We start from the raw sequence: 20,497 nt of genomic DNA, 5'->3' as shown, positions 1-20,497 counted from the left end.
CCGCTTTTACAAATGGAAAAGGGCAGAGCCATGGCCAAAACCAACCAACCCTCCAGCGTTACTTAGCCCTATCTCCACCGCCATCTTCAGGATAAGAGCCCAGCAGCCGCATCACTTCGCATCACTTCGGGGGCTGCATAGCTCTCGGGTCGTGCAAACAGAGAGGAGATGCACTTACACCGTGCATTGCCCTGGTCCATCCGCGATCCCGCCTCGGCCACGCGAGGAACTCACCTGCACACGCCTCGGATGCAGGGCTCCAGCCAGATGCGGTAGGCGGTCTCGATGTGCTCCTGCGACACCTCCTCGGGCCGCACCGTCTCTGCCCAGCGCCAGGCCGCCTTCTCCAGCTGCAGCCTTGGAGCCATTGCCTTGACCGAAATAGCACTCACTGAGCTGGGTGGTCTCCGGCGCCGCTTCCGTCTCCGCCCGAACGGGCAACCGCACCTGCAGCCGAAAGAACCAAGCGCTCCCCTCAGCCAGGAGACCAGTCAATCACCTGCGCGCGCCACAGCCGCGCCCGCCCGCCTGCCTGCCCGCGCCCAGGTTGCACGACCAGCCGAAAAGCGCCGCCGCCGATACCCGACAGTCCCCGCGTCTGCGGTCGTTGGAGGCGTACGCCCTGCCGCAGTCTGCGCATGCGTGCTCCCAGGAGCCCCTGCGCTGAAAAACTCTGTAACCCGACTGGCGGAAGAAAGCAAAGCGACTGCCCAAAGAAGCCTTGCCACGTCTTTTTTCCGCCATGGCAAAAGCAGCTAGCTACGCTTCAGCCTCCGTCGTCTACTCTGACGAGCCAGGGCTTGCCCTTGCTTTCCATACTTCCCCTGTAACTGTGACAAATAAGTCACACCATAGAGTACTCAACGCACACCATGGGGCCGCCGGGACTGTGTGTGGGACCTGTTAATAGTAGAAACCGAGTCAGCCAGAACTCCACAGTCAGAAATCCCTGGAGGACGATTTAACTTGAGCCTAGGCGGGTTCCGCCTCCTTTCCCGTGCTCTCTGACGTCACGATGCGTTACGTGTTTTGCGGGTGCCTCGACAGGACTACATATCCCAGCGTGCACTGCGCTCTGCCATTCAAGGAGTGCCATGCATCCTGGGATTTGTAGTCTTAGAGGTAATAGGCTCAGTCATTGAGTTGCAGATTATGTAGAAGCTTATAGGCAGGTCTGGGGCGTGTTCTTTGCTGTAGGCTGTGTTCTGCCTACACTTTGACCTCTTAATTCTTTAAGGTGGGTACATCCTGGCTCCCCGCTGTGATACTATTTCCTTTTTGCTACTCCTTCTCCTAGGACCTACAGATTAAAAGGTACCACAGTGTTTTTAACTGATAAGAGTTCTTACTGTTAAAGTGAGAAAATTCCAGGACTTTAAATTTGTAAAAAGCATTGTGGCCTGGCAGTGGAGGCACACGCCTTTAATCCCAGCACTTGGGAGGCAGAGGCAGGCGGGATTTCTGAGTTCCAGGCCAGCCTGGTCTACAGAGTGAGTTCCAGGACAGCCAGGACTATACAGAGAAACCCTGTCTCAAAAAAAAAAAAAAAAAGTCTACCAACAATTTAGAAACCCCAGAAGGAACATATTTAGAAGGGAGAAGAATGGGGAGAACTGAAAGTGGGGCAGAGGTGAAAGGTTAATGGTGGAATGAAAATGAGGACTGAGGAGCACACTCCTGGTGCTCCAGGGAAGTTTTTATTAGTTATGAGGGAGTGCACAGCCAGAGACATCTGCAAAGCTCCAGACTGAACCAGCAGAGGAGATGGGTGGGGAGGAGCAAGTGAGGAAGGAGTGGGGAGAAAGAGAGGGAGGGGATGGGGAAGGAAAGAGAGGGAGGGGGAGGGCAAGCCAACTGAGCTGACCAAGAGAACCAAGGGCCAAGGGCCAGAGCAGGGCCAAGAGAGCTTATGGCTCAAATGAGTGGTTTATATAGGAAGGAGAGCCTGAGGTACAGCAAGGCCAGCCCCTAAACTGGAGAGGTTTAGAGAAGGGGAAGGAGAAGGAGGAGACACAGGTGCCAGGTGAGACTGATCTTGTTTCATAGTGACCTGACAAAGACAGAAAAGTCTCAGGTGGACCAAGGAGCTCTGGACCAGAGAGCTGACTTGATTGATGGCATCTGTGACCTGTAGGTTCAGGAGACCCAGGCACCAAACTTGCTGTTACCTTCCGCTGTGAGACTGCTGGGGAGCTGCTCAGTGAACGGTATCTTCCATCCCCAAAGGTCTCCCCTTTTCTGTTCTATAAAACCCCAAGACCCCTGTGTCATATGCAGAGTCTCCACGAACTGAACTGTGGCCCTTTAGTTCTTCTTCAGACTGTGAAATCGGGACTTAAAGGAACATAGCTGTAACCTAACATTAAAAAGAAGCAGGAGAAGGAAGAGGAGGCAGAGGAGTAGGAGGAAAAGAAAGGAAAAAATAGGCTACAGTGGTGGGTTAAGAACTCTTGTAGAGGACCCAAGTTCAGCTCCCAATACCCCAGTCAGGCGGCACACAGGCCAGAGGGCACTTGCCCATAACCACAACCAGATCCACACTCATACACATAATTAAATAAAGCAGAGTTTAAAAACTGATAAAAAGCCGGGCGGTGGTGGCGCACGCCTGTAATACCAGCACTCTGGGAGGCAGAGGCAGGCAGATTTCTGAGTTTGAGGCCAGCCTGGTCTACAGAGTGAGTTCCAGGACAGCCAGGGCTATACAGAGAAACCCTGTCTTGAAAAAACCAAATCCAAAAAAAAAAAAACCTGATAAAGATGACATCTGGGAAAAAAAATCCCTCCCCCCAGTTAACATTGCTTAAAGATCAAAGTATGTGTGCAAGGTCATATCTCCTCAAAAATTAAGTACACTCTGCTTAGCAACCACGCTGCGCTTTTAAGTCAACAGGTCCCATTGTAAAGCGAGGCAGCTCTGCCCACACAGAGCAAGACAAAAGACACCTTTGTGTCAGGAGTGAAAACCCAGAGAAGCCCCGGGCCTGAACCTCAACACCCTTCTGAGGAAGGAAAGCCTGCCTTTGCTGGACTGTCTAGGAGTGTGGTGGTTTTTTTCAGGTCAGAGACCCATTTCTAGATGCAGAATACACTCAACTTGCATTTTAGGAGCAAAATCAGATTTGAGGTTAGGAATTTAGGAGTCAGGGACAGAGACAAGCATAGCAGCACAGGGCATTATTTTTAATCATCCTCCCCTCTCCTCCCCTTCCTCCTCCTCCTTTTTCCTCTTCTTCTTCTAGATAGGTCTCTTGCTTTCGCTGGCTATCCTGATAAATAGTATGTGTAGTCCAAGCCTGCCTCAGACTCAAACAACCCTTCTTCCTATCCTTCTAAGATTATAGACCGGCAGGAACACACATACACACACACTCATATATACACACACTATATATAAACAACACGTGTGTGTGTGTGTGTGTGTGTGTGTGTATTATGTGTATGAATATATAGAATATGTGTTTCTGACTGTGTAGCTGACTGACTTAGAATTACCTATATAGAGCAGGCTGTCCTTCACTTCACAGAGATTTGCCTGTTTCTGTCTCCCTGGTGCTAGAATACACCCTCCTGAAATGAATACATTCTTTTGTTGTTGTTGTTGTTTCTTGTTTTTTTTGTTTTTTCGAGACAGGGTTTCTCTGTGTGGTCCTAGCTGTCCTGGAACTCACTTTGTAGACCAGGCTGACCTCGAACTCAGAAATCCTCCAGCCTCTGCCTCCCAAGTGCTGGGATTACAGGCACGCGCCACCACGCCCGGCCCTAAATGAATACATTCTAAAGGGACCTTAGTGAGCCCTCTCTTTGCCTATCAGACTACTGAAATTATGGACTTCGAGAAATTTCTCACTCAGACACTTCTGAGGGGTTCTCCTGTCTCGACCTCTCATCTCACTGTAGAGATGCTGGAATTACAGGCGTGTGTGGCCACATGCATGTATCTTACTGGGGATGCTGAGCTCAGCTTAGGTTGTCAGGCTTGTTTTGCAGGCACCTTTACCCTTAAGCCACCTTGCTGTACCATTCCCTCAGCTTTTCAGGTCTGTGCTCAAAAGCCCCTCTTAGGGAGGGCTTCCTTGGCTGTCCCAACAAAATGTCAATGCTTTTCTGAAGTGCTGTGACTGTTGATATCATTGTATAGTATTTTTTTTTTTGCCTTGCTACTTATCACAAAATAAATTAGCTATTTTATTCCTTGAATTTTTTCCAGTGCCTAAAATGGAAGTTTGTGATACTTGAAATTTTGATTTTTTTTCCCCAAGACAGGGTTTTTCTGTGTTGCTCTGGCTATGCTGGAATTAGCTTTGTAGACCACACCAGCCTTGAACTCAGAGATCCACCGGCCTCTGCCTCTCCCTCCAGAGAGATGGAATGAAAGGTATGCACCACCACACCCTCCTTGAAAACTAAATTTACCTGCGGGGCAGGGAACTAAATTTACATTGTTAATTTAACAAGAAATTCGCCAATAAGCCAAAAAGATATTTTAGAGTTGTCCCCATTTTGTACAAAAGAGAAGTCTGGAAATTGATTCACTGGCCGAGATTGCCTTTTGCCATGATCCAATGCAGCCTTCCTATCATTTGTTTGAGGATTTTTCTGCTTATACAGATCAAACAGATATGCAGTAGGTTTCCTATGTATTTCATCCCTGGAAACACCATGATCGATTAGCCAGCACCAAAGGTCCAAACGAGTCATACCATTATTAAGTTCCACCTCTCGGCCCATTACGGGGTATGTCATTATAAACATTGTTTTGTCTACGCTGTCCATTATAATAACTACATTATAATAACTACAATCACCTTGGCTCTGGCGATTCAATGCTGCCACCTGGCCCTTGTTAACTCGGGGCCCAATTAAACCCATTGAATTTAATTCATCTAATTGAGCAGCAGCAACTCCAACCCTAAGGTCTGGCACAAGGAAAAGGGCAAGAACAAAACTCTTTAAATGTGCTGGTGCCCCTCTCACCAGTTTGCGTCTTATAGGACTGAAGGGCATATCTTCTGGACCTTACCACTGTGGAGGATTAGGTTTTTACACAACGTATCCACTCTAGCATTGCAATTTCCCTAAGCCGTAAAATCCCTTCATCAACATTAAGCCAAGGGATATCAGGCATCTCCAACTCCTTTTCAGTCGGCCATCTTTTGATAAATACTTCAGTCAACCAATCAAACAAACTTTTGACACCTTTTTAACTGTGGGAGCTTCCATATTAAACCTAGAATCTCCACTCAGAGGGCCCATGCCAATAAACTCAGCCTGCTCTAGTTTTATGTTCCTTCCACCATTATCCCACACCCTTAAAATCCATTCCCACACATATCCCCCAGACTTCTGCTTGAATGAATTAGCAAACTCATTAAGCTCCTTTTTAGTATAGTGTATTTCCTCATGGACTACACTTTCTACCTCCCCTTTAGGGGCCTGCTTTGCCTTGAGTCTGGTTATAGGTCTAGAAGAAACTATTGGTGGGCCCTGAGAAACATCAGTATTGTCAGCAAAAGTCACTGCTGGATTATCAGGCTTTGAGAGATTAATTTCCTCAGGTGGAGAAGGCATTATTTCAAGGGATGGGGCTGAGGGTGCTACTTCTTCAGGTGGATCAAATTCTTGAAAATCTGAAGATTCAAAATTCTCAATTTCAACAGGGTCTTCCCACACATCCCATTCCCAAGTTATAGGATCCCATTCTTTGCCAATTAATGCCCTTACTTTAACTGCTGACACCCTCTGAGGTTGAGACTTAAATTTTCGCTGTAATTCAGCCAACCTTATAATGAGGGCTTCAGTTTGATTTTCTGCTACTTGAGCTCTATGGCTGCTAAAGAGTAGATTCTCTTCAAGGGCACACTTAGCAACTTTTAGATTGTTTACTTGAGTCTGGAGCTCTTCGATTTTATCACACAACTCCTCCCTTTCCTACATTGTTTCTCCTCCCTCCCCCCCACCTGAGATGCTAAGAGCAACCAGCCAGCAAAATCATTTTCCCCAACTTGGAGAAAGTATTGTATACCACCGAAATCACCTAATTCATCAAGATAATCAAAGGCATTAGCTTCTTTAAGCTTGAGATATAGTTTCAATATTCTCTGAGCTCCCGGGAAGGAGAGAATTTAGAGAGATTTCAGTAGTTGAAGATGCTGGTGGACCAACCAACGAACTCCAAATTTTTGAAACATTCATTCTTATACTTCTGCTCTAGAACCACTCTGGTACCAACTTCTGTATTAGTTTGGGTTCTCTAAAGTCACAGAATGTATGGATAGTCTTATATAGTTAGGGAATTTGTGGATGACTTACAATCTATAGTCCAACTCCCCAACAATGGTCAGCAGCAGCTGTGGATGAAGTTCAAGGATCTAGCAGTTTCTCAGTCCCACGAGGCAAGCAGGCAAGGAAGAGTGAGAACGAATCTTCCGGCTTCCAAAGTCCTTATATATCTCCAGCAGAGGGTGTAGGCCAGATTAAAGGTCTCCAACAGAGGGTGTGGCCCAGATTACTGGCCTTAGGGTCTCCAGCAGAGGGTGTGGCCTAGATTAAAGGTGTGTGCATCCATGCCTTTAATCCCAAATGATCTTGAACTCAGAGATCTCCTTGACTTAGCCACCATGCTTCAAGATCTCCATACCAAGATCCAGGTCAGAAACTTTTATCTCTGAGCCTCCATATTAGGATCATAGGTGAGCCTTCCAATTCTAGACCGTAGTTCATTCCAGATATAGTCAAGTTGACAACCAGGAATATCCGCTACAGAGACTAAAAGGTTAAGACCATTGTGCAGGTAGGAAATGTGGCTGGAGAGATGGGTTAGTGGTTAGGAGCACTGACTGCTGCTCTTCCAGAGGTCCTGAGTTCAATTCCCAGCAACCACATGGTAGCTCACACCCATCTGTAAAGTTATCTGATGCCCTTTTCTGGTATGTCAGAAGACAGTGACAGAGTACTCATATACATTTTTTTAAAAAAGTCACTTGAATCAAGGGAATGTGGCACAAGTAATTCTCCACCCACTGGTTTACTAACCTTATCTGGGCTCAAATTCTTCAACATTTATTTACTTAGACTTATTTATTTTTATTATGTATATGTGGGGGAGAGGGGAGTGCACATGCCTATCAGATCTCCCAAAACTAGAGTTAGAGACAGTTGTGAGTCACTCAGAGAATGCTGGGAGAAGAATTTGGAGTCCTATGCTAGAGCACCCAGTGCTGGGTGGTGGTGGCACACGCCTTTAATCCCAGCACTTGGGAGGCAGAGGCAGGTGGTTTTCTGAGTTCAAGGTCAGTCTGGTCTACAGAGTGAGTTCCAGGACAGCCAGGGCTACACAGAGAAACCCTGACTCGAAACACCAAACAACAACAACAACAACAGCAACAAAAAAAAACATGAAGCACTGTTCATCACTGAGCAATCTTCCCAGTGCCAAAATTCTCATTAAAGGACGCATGTATGTGCCAGGCAGTGGTGGTACACGCCTTTAATCCTAGCACTTGGGAGGCAAAGGCAGCCGGATTTCTGAGTTCGAGGCCAGCCTGGTCTACAGAGTGAGTTCTAGGACAGCCAGGGCTACACAGAGAAATCCTGTTTCAAAAAACCAAATAAATAAATAAAATAAAGGAAGCATGTAAGTATACCTGCTCTATGGGCTCATGTGGATGAATATATCTGACAGCGCAGGTAACCGGCCTACCTGGCCTAGTATTATCACTCAAGAAAGCTACAATATAGCTCAAGGGGACAGGGCAGGGAGTCACTAGAGATATGAAAGGTTGTCACCGGTCACAAAAGCTGGGGACATTTCAGAGCCCTGTCTTCAGGGTTGTTGTGATTGTTAACCCTTTAATTCTCTGTCAACACCTTTCAGCAACACCCACTTGTTCCCAGAATGAGCAGCTGTCCTCACGCAGTACAGAGGATCTAATCTAATCCTTGCACTTGGGAGGCAGAGGACTAAGGAATAGGAATTCAAGTTCTTGCTTGGCTGTATTATATCATTTGAGGCCAGCCTGGATTGCATCAGACTGTCTGAAAACACATACACATGCATTTTAGATAGGGTTTTATTGCTTACAAAGACCAAGGCAACTGTTATGAAGGCCATTAGGGCTGGCTTACAGTTTCAGAGGTTCAGACCATTATCATGATGGGAAGCATTGCAGCCTGCAGCTTGGTACTGGAGGAGCTGAGAGTTCTACATCTCAATCCTTGACGGAAGCAGAGGGGGACCATCTTCCACACTGGGCAGAGCTTGAGCAGTAGGAGACCTCAAAGCCCGCCTGCCTACACTGAGAAACTGTAAGACCCAAAAAACGAGGGCGCCCCAGGGCCCCATGCCTCGGAAGGCAACACCCATATCACTCGTGAGAAACGGTCTTGATGCATTAACAAGAGGATTTTTATTCCTGAGGCTCTGGGGTCCACAGTCATATACAGCTCAGGGGTAGAGGACTGTGGGACCCCCAGTGTAGAACTGGGACAGCTTTTGTAAGTTTACAACAAAGCCCGCAAATCACAAACCAATCATTCCTTAGGACAGAGAGCCCATGTAGTGCGAGCCAATCGATTTGTACCACTCCATAGTTTTAAGGCCAATCAGTTTAAAATATTGGAGCCGATATGGTGGACCAATTAGTTTCCTATTTTCTTGGAGGTCTACAGCTGCGTTAACTCCTGGGTGGGGGTAATGGCATAAGCAGTTTACAGAAGCAAGATAAGCAGATAATTAGCTCATTCCCAGTTACCTTACCGGGCGAGGATCACCTACTCAAGGCCTTTTTGCCTAGCTCTTAACAAAGGGCAGGCTCTGGAATGCGACCTTTCACCTAGTTTCTAACAAAGAGCACAAAGAGCGGGCTCTGGAATATGAAGTGTTTGGGGCTCCTTAGAAGGCTGGAGTTAGAGCTTCTTTGGAGCAAGATAGCATTTTAAACTTCTGACTTCTTGGGGTCATTAGAGAGTTAGGCTGTATTTTCTATCCTTGCAACACGTTTCCTCCAACAAGGCCGCACTGCTTCATAGAGCCACTTCCCCTGGTCGTAGCATGTTCAAACCACCACCCCATGGAAATCCATCAATCACTTTCTAGAGATGCTGAGAAGATAATTCAGAGATAATGGGATTGAGTTATTGGTTGGGAGCCGGGTCAAGTTTAGAAACGGATGGAGAAGGGCAGTCTGAAGATGCGAAATGTGAGCCAAGACTGAATAGCCTCACTTAGCTAGTGATGGACAGACAGCGATGGGCACCGAGCACTGTGGACAGAAATGCAAAGACACCAGGGTCAGGGACCCTTGGTTACAAATTGAAGCAGCTCCTGGTGTCATGTGCCACTCCTTACTGCTTCTTTAGGTCCTCAGAGAGGTTCCTTTGACGTCCTGGGCCTCTCTCGAGCTCAGCCCCTCCACCTATCTCAGAATGCAGCAGTTTCACTGAGGGTGGAGGCCTCCCTTCTAGAAGGCCTGAAGCTAAGCTGGATCTGAGTCTCCTGGATCCTGTCTGGCAGAGGGTAAGCAGACATCCTTGTCTTCTCAAGCTTGGGGCCCCAGATCTCCATGGCAACCCTTAGACACAATTCTGATCCAAAGGAGGAAGATCTGGGAGGGAGAGCCCAGAACACAGTGAGGAGACCTGAGGAGCCTCCCTGTCCCCCACTGTGCCCTTTTCACTTCCTGGAGAAGCCAGGGCCTGCACCCCAGCCTCCCCAAAGACCCTAAAGGAGATTGCACTGGTCTGCCCCCTGCAGGGCACAGATCCGGGATGCCTTTTCTTTGGCAGCTGCCCCAAAGGCTGCTCCTGCTGGGGACAGCCGCCATGACTGTGTCTGCCTTGGGGACAGGTGAGTAGGAAGGGCCTGGGAAGAGCACACCTAAGACCCTGGCTCCCAGGCTCTCCCCAGGTACCACTCATTAGTATCCTCACGTCTATTCCAACCCCTTCTAGAAGGCTGGAGATCCAAGCGAGGCAGAAGCAGGGATCTGGGAGTGGTGGGGTGGGGGAAGGGGGAAGGGTAGCCCTTAGGTCTGGGGCTGTGGGTGAGATAGTTTGCACCGGGTATCCCAGCATCCCACCTCTGATGTCATTGCTTCCACTCTGCTGTGTCTCCTGCAGTCAACGGGACAGGGGTGCAGCTTAGTGTTAGAGCCTCTGCTTAACATGTGTAAGACCCTGGGTTCTATTCCCAGGACCACAGAAAAACATTCTACAGTTGGGGAATGATGGCACATGTCCCCTCATTCCTCAGGACTCTGAGGCAGGGGGATCTCTGCAAGTTTGAGGCCAGCCAGAGTGACATGAATTTCTGCCTCAAAACAAGCAAACAAAACGGAAAAGATATCAAACTGAGTAGTGTTGGTGAAATCTAAGACTTTATTTTATTCTTAACAATAGCCGTAAACAGGAAGGAAATGTCCAGGGATGGTCACTTCAGCAACTAAATCATGTCATAACCCCATCCTTGCCAGAGGCCTGCTGTGGCTCCTGACTTCCGTAGCTTTCTGCGTCAACAGGAAAAAAAAGGAGCGTCTCACCTAGACCACTCTGTCTTTTATGTTCTACAATACTGGATGCTGAGCCTATAGCCGCACATGGGCTAGATACACACTCTGCCGCTGAGCTCTATCTCCAACCTGCTGTTTTCAGCCTTTAAGAGGAAAAAGTGCCAGCTGGGTGGTGGTAGTGTAAGACCTTTGATCTCAGAGGCAGAGGCAGGCAGACCTCTGAGTTTCAGACCAATCTGGTCCATAGAGTGAGTTCCAGGACACTCAAGGCTACACAGAAAAACCCTGTCTTGAAAAAAATTGAATTAAAAAAAATTAAAAAGTCTGTCCTTAAACACACTCTATAGCTCTGGCAGGCCTTATGTTTCAAATCTTTTTAGCTAGGATTACAGGACTGCAGTCCCCCAGTTATTCCTGTTTGGTCATCATCATCATCATCATCATTATCAACTATTGTTTATATATTGAGTAAGGCCTTGATATGCAGTGTAGATGATCTCAAACTTTGGGAGATCCTCTTACCTGTCTTCTGAGTGTTGAAATGTAATGTGTGCACCACTATACTTTTATTTATTTGTTTGTTTGTTTGGGGTTTTTGAAGACAGGGTTTCTTTATGTAGTCTTGGCTGTCCTGGAATTGAATCCAGGCTGACTTCATAGAGATTTGCCTGCTTCTGCCTCTCCAGTGCTGGGATTAAAGGCATGAGCCACCACCAGCCCTTTTATTTTATTTTATTTTTTAAAATACGTGTATACTGCAGTTGTCTTCACACACACACCAGAAGAGGGCATCAGATCTCACTACAGATGGCTGTGAGCCACCGGGATCTCTGGAAGAGCAGCCAGTGCTCTTAACTGCTGAGCCATCTCTCCAGCCCCATCTCCCTTTCTTTAAAGCAGGGAGGAAGCTGGGCCGTGGTGTCACACGCTGCTTTTAATCCCAGCACTTGGGAGACAGGCAGATTTCTGAGTAAAACAAAACAAACAAAACAAACAAAGAAAAAACCAAAAAAAAAAGAAAGAAAAGGAAAGAACATATCTGGTGGTGCACACCTGTAATCCCAGCACTCTGAGAGGCAGAGGCAAGCAGATTTCTGAGTTCAAGGCCAGCCTGGTCTACAGAGTGAGTTCCAGGACAGCCAGGACTACAGAGAAACCCTGTCTCGAAAAAACAAAATCCAAAAAAATAAAAAATAAAAAATAAAAATAAAGCAGGGAGGAAAACTATTTCCCAGGAACTCCCAGAAAACCTCTCCTTAAGTCTTATAGGTCAGAACTAGGTCACATACTAATCCCCAAAACACAGGGATGCAATTAGGATCTCCTGTAGCAAGGAGGCATAGAGAGTGGGGGAAGGGTGGGCAGGCTCCCAATTGTATCCACTCAACTCACAGAAGATACCCGAGGTGGCTGACATGGCTGACACTTTAGTAATTCGTTACATTCTGAGCAGAATGGGAAACTTAAGATGTCCAGGAGCTTTTTTGTTGCCATCCCTTCAAATTACTTAAGAAAGTAACATTTGGTTTTTTTTTTTTGTTTTGTTTTGTTTTGGTTTGGTTTGGTTTGGTTTTTGGTTTTCCAAGACAGGGTTTCTCTGTGTAGTCCTGGCTGTTCTGGAACTCACTCTGTAGACCAGGCTGGCTTCGAACTCAGAAATCCACCTGCCTCTGCCTCCCAAGTGCTGGGCTTACAGGTGTGCGCCACCACGCCTGGTTGTAACATTTGTTTTTTATCTTGACCACAAGACCCAATTTGACAGGAGACATTTGTTCTTCTGGCTGCTACATCTGGCCCGGTGACTGTTTCTGTTCGTCCTCCCTGTAGTGAACACAGTAGTCCTTGGGGTAGTATCTGATCTTAGAGAGCTGTGCGGGTTCTGCAGCTGCCTTGGAAATAATATTCTGTGTACACTATCTCTCTCTCTCTCTCTCTCTCTCTCTCTCTCTCTCTCTCTCTCTCACACACACACACACACACACACACACACACACACACAGCCTTTTATTGAGACAGGAATCTCGTGTATCTCAGGAAGCCTTGAACTTGATGTAGGTAAGAGTGGCCTAATCCTCCTGCCTCCACATCCTAAATTTGGGATCAGATATATACCCCACCTGAAAACCTTATTTACCTTCTTTCTCTCCCTGTTTCTGTCTCTGTCCCTTTCCCTCCCCTTTCTCAGTTCTTGAGGCAGACTCTCATTTTGTAGTCCTGGTTGTCCTAGAATTCACTCTAAAGACCAGAGCTGGCCTTGAACTCACAGAAATCCCTGTGCCTCTGCCTCCTGGTCTGGGGATTAAAGGCATGGCATAGCCAGGCCTGATTATTTTTTTGGTTTTGTTTTTTTTTTTTATTTTTTATTTTTTGGTTTTTTGGATTTGTTTTTTTTTTCGAGACAGGGTTTCTCTGTATAGCCCTGGCTGTCCTGGAGCTCACTCTGTAGACCAGGCTGGCCTCCAACTCAGAAATCTGCCTGCCTCTGCATCTCAGAGTGCTGGGATTACAAGCATGAGCCACCACCGCCCCGACAAAGTCCAGAGATTTTAAATTAGGAGTTGTGGCTTTGAATTAAGACATAAAGTGTTCACAAAAATACAGCCTTGAAGTTGAGCACGCCTTTAATCCCAACACTTAGGAGGCAGAGGCAGGTGGATTTCTGAGTTCAAGGCCAGCCTGATCTACAGAGTTAGTTCCAGGACAGCCAGGGCTACACAGAGAAACCCAGTCTCGAAAAAACAAAGCAAAACAAAACAAAACAAAAAGCATCCTTGTTTTGTGGATGAGGCTTATAGAGGATGTGACTTCCTGGATCACGCAGAGAGGGCGGGCGCTGGGCGCGGGACGCGCGCGCGTGGTGGGGGTGATCCCGCATGACCCCGCCCCTGCGCTCTCCCGCAGCCGACCTGACCGACCTGTGCGGACAGACGTGGCAGGGGGACGCGCTGCAGCTGCGATCTCACTCGGCTTCGCGCAAGTTCTACTTCGTGATTCCGGACACTGACTGCATGCTGTGGTTGCATGCTGCAGCCCCTGAAGACAGAATGCGCTTCCAGTTCCGCTTCTTTCTGGTTTACAGTCTGTCCTCGGCCACCCGGACCTCCGCAGCCATCCAGGCTACTGTGGCCACACCAATCTCCAAAGCATCCTCCCGGGACCCATGCACAAAGGGCTCCTACCTGCAGTTCTACGACGGGCCGCAGGAGGCGCCCCGGGCCCTGGGGCCCCGGATCTGTGGCCTGACCATCCCAGCCCCATTTGTGTCCTCCGGGCCCTGGCTTGGCTTGCGCCTGGTCACCAGGGGCCGCCAACCCCGGGTGGACTTTTTGAGCGAGGTCACCTCTTTCCGCCTGGGTGGGTTGGGGCCTGATGGGTGAAGTGAGGAGGGATAGAGCAGGAGAGGACAGGAAGAGGGGGAAGGAATGGGGTCCCAGTTAGGACCCGATTTAGTGGACAGGGTTGGAGAACCAGTGAGGAATGAACAAAATCTTCAAATCCTACCTCCTCCTTCTAGCCCCAACACATAGCCCGACACACACTTTTTTCTTTTAATATTTCTGTTTTTAAAAGACAGGGTTTCTCTGCGTAGCCCTGACTATCCCGGAACTCACTCTGTAGACCAGGCTGGCCTTGAACTCAGAAATCTGCCTGCCTCTGCCTCCCAAGTGCTGGGATTAAAGGTGTGTGCCATCACCACCCAGCAACACGAGCATGTGCATACACACACACACACACACACACACACACACACTCCTGGAACTCACTCTGTAGACCAGGCTTGTCTCGAACTCAGAAATCTGCCTGCCTCTGCCTCCCAAGTGCTGGGATTAAAGGCGTGCACCACCACTGCCTGGCACACACTCACTTTCAAGGTACACTTGGACAAGGTTCACACAGGACACCTGTTCACATCCAAACTATATGGACCTCACTTACAATTGAACCCGTGCTGGCATAGACCCCTCACACACTCGTATGTCCTCTCACCTAAACTGCCACACACCTCACACCTGGAACTCGATACTACCTGGCACACAAATATAAATAAATACTGGCCCCTCTGTCTGGGCCAAGTTGTTAGGTTTGCTGAAGGCCTGGGCTAGGACTCTCCCCTAAAACTCACTGGGCCCTCTCTGGTGCCAGCTCACCCTAGGCCTCTCTGCAACTCTGTTGACAGCATTTTCAGATTTCTTTGTTTCTTGGTTCTGTTTCTTGACAGGGTTTATGAAGCATAGGCTGGCCACGAGCTTACAGTCATCCTCCTGCCTCAGCCTCTTGTGTACTGGGACCATAGCCTTAGACTTTGTGTGTGTGTGTGTGTGTAAGAGAGACATTCAAACAGGACATTTGTGTCACAGCTTTTACCCTCTGAGACATTTTGTTGAAACTTTTTTTGTTGTTGTTGTTTTTTGTTTGTTTGGTTTGAGACAGGGTTTCTCTGTGGAGCCCTGGCTGTCCTGTCCTGGAACTTGCTTTGTAGACCAGACTGTCCTTGAACTTACAGAGGTCTTCCTGCCTCTGCTTCCTGAGTGCTGGAATTAAAGGGGTGCACCTAGCTTGGTTGTTGTTATTGTTGTTGTTGTTTATATTTTGGGTTTTTTGAGCCAAGATCTCCCTCTCTAGCCCAAGTTGGCCTTGACCTAGAGATGCATCTGCCTCTGCTCCAGAGGTCTTAGATCTCAGCCTTTCAATACCCTGCCTGACTCAAGCTAGGTGTAGAATGCCTGAATCTGCCTTGCAATTCAGAGCAAGCCCAAGGCTGTACACCCAGCCCCTTAGGCTACCCTAGGTCTAGAGCCTCGAGCTGACTGATGTCAGTAATGTAAGGGACAGCAGGCTAGCTCCCAAAGCCCAGAAGAGCTTGGGCTCACTAGGGGCTTTCCAACCATTTTTGGCTAAACCTCCAGAGTAGAGAGTTAAGCATGGGGCTTGTGAGCATGCCGAGGTTAGGGGCCTCTGGCACTGCCTCTGGTCCCGGAAGATTAGATGGTGGGCCAGCTCTTGGCTATGAGCTACTTGTCCCTTCAGGCAGGCTCATGTGTCTACTCGGCTACCACTCACCTTTGTCTGAATGTGTGTGTGTGTGTGTGTGTGTGTAGGTGTCGAGGAGAGGGTGAGAGGTATTGTCCCTTCCCTGTTGAGTCTCTGGCTCTATTTGAAGTGTGACCTAATGGTTTGAGGTCAGAGGCCAACTGGGAGGAATCTTCTAGCACATGGGGGGAGTGCCTCTGACTGCTGAACTTACTGGATTCTACCTTGTTTTTTGAGAGGAAACCTGCCACCCCCCATTTCTGCTAAACTAGCTGGTTACCGAGTCTCCAGTATTTTCCTGTCTCACATGCTACCTCCAACATAACAGGAGCACACCACTGTGCCCAGAGTTTACATGGGTGCTGGGGATTCGAACATGGGTACTCATGTTTGCACAGAAAGTACTTACCCACTGAACAGTCTGCCCAGCTCCTTGATCTTTTGAGACAGGGTCTCATGTAGCCCAGGCTAGCCTTGAACTTATGTAGGCTAGCCTTGAATTCTTGATATGTTGCCATTTCTGGTTAGCTACCATACGTGGCTCTAAAACTAGCTTTTGTCCACAGCATGGGATTAGTCAAGATGTCTGCCAGACTCTGTATACTGAGTCTTGTTCTTTTGATCACGTGTGGTCATTCGAAAACATTAATTGAGCACTTGATGCATGCCAGGTGCTATCACAGGCACTAAGAATACTGTAGCAAGCACTAGGGAAGGCCCTGTGTTCTGACTGCTGGCTTGGGAAGGAAGGTAGGGGAGCAAATAAACAAATGGATCTGTGTCTAGCAGATGGATGGAGGAAGTGGTTTAGTGGACCCTGAGTTGGGCTGAGCACCTGTGGGGGAGGGGAGGCTTGCAGTTCTAGCTGAGGGATAAAAAAATAGCACTTAAGTGGAGATTTCCCACTGGGGAAAGGAGTGGTAGCATCACCAGTGGCACCAAAGGCAGGAGCCAGAGTCTGCTGAGGACGTTCAGGACTATGGCCATTCTTTTTTTTATTTATTTAAATTTGTCTATTTATATATATGGGTACTTCTGTCTGCATGTACTCTGCATACCAGAAGATGGCATCAGACAGCAGTGAGCTGCCATGTGGGTGCTGGGAATTGAACTCAGGACCTTCAAAGGAGCTTTTAACCGCGGAGCCAGCTCTCCAGCTCAAATTGCGAGTCCATAGGTCATAGGCACGTGACCCATGCTCACAACACTGAGGCGTGCACTTCAGACCCACCCTTCCTCCGACTCAGATGACAAGCCCTGTGGCCATGGTCAGGTGATCAGACCTCCCCTGGCTCCAGGCTCCTAACCACTGCTCCACAGAGTTAAAGGGCACACTGTCCTTGCCTATAATCCTGTCCTTGGAAGCTGAATCAGGATCATAAAATGTTTGAGTCTAGACGGGCTCACACCAGGAGACCCTATCTTGAAATAAAGAAATAACTTAAAAATATTAAATTAGAGGTGTTGGGATGTGGTTTGTCTGGCTCAAAGAAGGCCCTGAGTTGGTCCCCAGTTTGTATACATTGGACATTGTGGTTCACAGCAGAAATCCCAGCAGTCAGAGGTAACAGGACCAGAGGTCCAAAGGTCATCAGCACAACAAGTTCAGGGACATCCTGGGCTACCTATGTTATGGATTCAATAAGTGTTAGCCGCCATGGCTATCAGCCCCACAATCAGTTGTCACTGTGTCGACTGCCCTAAAGATTGTTATACTGTTGGGGCTGGAGAGATGGCTCAGTGGGTAAGAGTACTGACTGCTCTTCCGAAGGTCCTGAGTTCAAATCCCAGCAACGACATGGTGGCTCACAATCATCCATAATGATATCTGACACCCTCTTCTGGTGTGCCTGAAGACAGCTACAGTGTACTTACATATAATAATAAATAAATAAATCTTAAAAAAGAATAAAGATTGTATACTGTTATCTCTCCAGGAAACAGCCATCTACCTTCCAGGAACCTACCGACAGTAGCCTTGCCCTGCCCCCCAGCTCTCTCACCATGGGACCATACTGTTGTAGGATCTAGTCTAGGATCCTAACTCCCACCTTTTCTTTTACATCCCCAGGGTCTTGTGGCACCTACTTCCGCTGTCGGAACGGCAGATGTGTGCCCCGGAGCCTACTATGTGATGACTGGAACATGGACAACTGCGGCGACGGCAGTGACCAGGACTCCCACCCCCCAGCCAACTGCAGAGGTCAGCGATAGAGATCACTTGGACACCCCTCTCAACAGGAAAGTGGAGAGGCTGACTGGCCCTAATGTTCATCTCCCTGGTGGCAGGGCCTGGGTAGGGAGGAAACCTGCAGCGGGAGGGGGTGTGGCCAGTGAGGACCAGTGCAGTTGGGCTTGTGTCCTGAGACCTCCAGAGAGATGCTTCACAGGACCTGAGGACCTGTCATGATTTCCAGTCCCTACAGCCTTTGGGTTATGACAGATGCTTGAGGAGTAATCATTAACTGATTAGAATAACAGGCTTCAGGACTCTGGTTCCCTCGTCGGTGGGGTGCACGGTCATTACATCTAACCCTGCAGACCCCGCACCAGCAAGTGCTATCAGTTATGTGTTCTGCTTAGTGCAAGATACTTCCTGCTCAGACGCTGCTCACCCAGACTGTTCTGTCCCACATCTTTGTTTGTTTGTTTGTTTTGTTTTGTTTTGTTTTTTGGATTTGGTTTTTTGGAGACAGGGTTTTACTGTATAGCCCTGGCTGTCCTGGAACTCACTCTGTAGACCAGGCTGGCCTTGAACTCAGAAATCCACCTGCCTCTGCCTCCCAGAGTACTGGGATCACAGGCGTGCACCACCACTGCCTGTCCTGTCCCATGTCTTGAGAGATGTTTTATCAACTCTTTGTCCCTCATTTCCCTTCTCCTGGTAGTGAGGATGACAGAGAACCCTCATAGGGAATAAGGGACACTGTGGTGTCTCCTGAAGGAGAAGATCTCAGTGTGTTCTTACTGCTCACAGGTCCCTCTCTGGTGCCCAAGAACTCGGGGACAATGGAAGATGACAGTTCCAAGCCTCTGACTCTCCTTGTGGCTCCTGGTTCCGCAGCTGAGGGGACCCCTCCAGCAGGCCTGATGCCCATCACACAAGAGGTGTTGGAAGAAGGTACTTGGTAAAAAAAAAAAAACAAAAAAAAAACCCCTTACATTCTTCTACCAAATCCCCACCTGGGTCAGTCAGGAAAATGCTTGGATGCAACCACCTATGTAAAAAGCCAGACTATGGGGTGAACCTGTAACCCCGACACTGAGGAAGCCACTCTAGTGCAACAGACAAGCCTTGGGTTCAGTGAGAGACCTTGTCTGGGAAAATGAGGTGGCAGGGAAGAGCTTGAGCAAGGAGGTGACCTGGGTTAGCTTAGAGTTAATAGTACAAACTGTTTGCAGAGGATCTGAGTTTGGTTGTCAGGACCCAAGTTGGGCAGCTCACAACTACCTGTAACCCCAATCCCACGGGGATCTGATGCCTCTGGCTTCGGAGTACACCTCTACTCCCATGAGCATGCCCACACACTGACACATAATTGAAAGCAAATGAAATATTAAATTTAAAAAGGCTTCCTGATATCAGCCTTGGCCTCCACAATCAAATGCACACATGTATAGCTACACACATGAGAATATGTATACAGACACAAGCAAGCCGGGCAGTGGTGGTGCACACCTTTAATCCCAGCACTTGGCCTGGTCTATAGCGTGAGTTCCAGGACAGCCAGGGCTACACAGAGAATCCCTGTCTCAACCAACCAACAAACAACGCCCACACAAGCACACACCATACAGACACGTGCAAAACAGCCAAAACTGTAAGAAAGAAGATGGGGGGGAGGGAGCTGGCAAGAAAGTTTAGTGGGTAAAGGTGCTTGCTGAGTGAACCCGAACATAGCTGCCTGATAACAGGACATTAGGCCTAGTAGAAGCTGACTGGACTCTTATTCCTCCCACAGGTCCCTGGCTCTGCTGGGTGGCTCTGGCCTCCTTGATACTGCTGACCTGCACTGGCCTCCTCTGGTGCTGCTGCTGCTGCCCGGGTTGCCTGGCCTGGCACCCAGGTGCCCACAGGTTTCGCCTCAGATGCTGTGCAGCCTGCAATGCTTGTCACCTATGTCCTAGCCGGGTGGCTCCTGGGGGTCTGTGGCTGACCTGGCCAGCCTTCCAGAACCAGGGAGGTCATCGTTAGGGGGCTGTAGTTATCAGACTCTGGGGTCTGACAGGCCTAGGTTTTAAGCTCTGTTAGCTGGCTGACTTGGAAGAGGTCACTCAGTTCTTTGAACCTCAGTTTGCCTCTCTGAGAAATGGGCCATGCCTTGATTCCCAAATAAGGTAAAGGTTGCAGAAATCAGGCCAGACTGGTCTACATATCAAGTTCTAGGACAGCTGTGGCTACAAAGAAAGACCCTGTCGCAAAAATACCCAAGTCAAATGAATCCAAACCAAACCAAGGGAGATGATAAGCACCTAAGACGGCTGCTCTTCCAGGGGACCCAGGTTTGATTTCTAGCACCCACACGGCAGCACGCAAATGTCTACAACTGTAGTTTCAGGGGGTCCAACACCCTATTCTTCTGGTTTCCTCAGATATTAGGTACACATGTGGTGGGGACAAAAAAAAAAAAAAAAAGAAAGAAAGAAAGACGAGACCTAAGAGCACAACAGACCAATGAATGACTCAACGTCCTGCCATGGATAATATACAAGGAAGGACATCTAATGCGGGACTGCAGTGGCCACCAGCTCTGGTGGTGACGGTGACAGAAGGGTGAAGCATTTGGGACAGTGTCCTGATATGGGTGTCTCAGTGTAGCAGGGTCCCCAGCTAAACTTTAACCACAGCAGGGCCTCTCTGCATCTCTGCCATTGCCATCACTGGGGCCTCTTCAAACCTTCTGTTTGAAGGGCACACACACACACACACACACACACACACACACACACACACACAC

The 20,497-nt window shown here is 48.4% G+C and overlaps 2 protein-coding genes across 10 annotated transcripts in view; one reads left to right on the top strand and one right to left on the bottom strand.

The window, feature by feature from the left end:
* Usp48 (ubiquitin specific peptidase 48) overlaps positions 1–960 on the bottom strand; it is a 58,453-nt gene extending 57,493 nt beyond the window's left edge. For 6 of the 9 annotated variants that reach the window (XM_052177806.1, XM_052177807.1, XM_052177813.1 and 3 more), the window contains exons 1-2: positions 870–959; positions 235–447 (exon numbers count right to left, since the gene is read on the bottom strand). In XM_052177806.1, the coding sequence (XP_052033766.1) occupies positions 235–447; positions 870–874 (218 nt within the window). In that variant the 5' untranslated portion in view covers positions 875–959. Of the gene's footprint in view, positions 1–234; positions 448–869 lie in introns of all 9 variants that reach the window. The other 3 variants (XM_052177811.1, XM_052177812.1, XR_007977128.1) reach the window with 2 other exon arrangements.
* Positions 961–9,768: 8,808 nt separating this feature from the next.
* Positions 9,769–19,734, top strand: Ldlrad2 (low density lipoprotein receptor class A domain containing 2). The gene is made up of 5 exons (XM_052175711.1): positions 9,769–9,847; positions 13,410–13,862; positions 17,611–17,742; positions 18,517–18,660; positions 19,502–19,734. The coding sequence occupies exons 1-5, from the start codon at positions 9,769–9,771 to the stop codon at positions 19,732–19,734; spliced, it is 1,041 nt and encodes a 346-aa protein (XP_052031671.1).
* The last annotated feature ends 763 nt before the right edge of the window (positions 19,735–20,497 follow it).

The sequence above is a fragment of the Apodemus sylvaticus genome, chromosome 3, assembly GCF_947179515.1.
Source record: "Apodemus sylvaticus chromosome 3, mApoSyl1.1, whole genome shotgun sequence".
Lineage (NCBI taxonomy): Eukaryota > Metazoa > Chordata > Mammalia > Rodentia > Muridae > Apodemus > Apodemus sylvaticus.
Note: the sequence above shows the minus strand (reverse complement) of the source record. Positions and strands in the feature narration are given on the sequence as shown.

Excerpts from the sequence above, each read along its gene's own strand:
- Ldlrad2 (XM_052175711.1), top strand. The coding sequence starts at position 9,769 with ATGCCTTTTCTTTGGCAGCTGCCCCAAAGGCTGCTCCTGCTGGGGACA. Across the intron at positions 9,848-13,409 it reads TGTGTCTGCCTTGGGGACAG|CCGACCTGACCGACCTGTGC; the intron begins GTGAGTAGGAAG and ends GCTCTCCCGCAG. Across the intron at positions 17,743-18,516 it reads CCCCCCAGCCAACTGCAGAG|GTCCCTCTCTGGTGCCCAAG; the intron begins GTCAGCGATAGA and ends TACTGCTCACAG.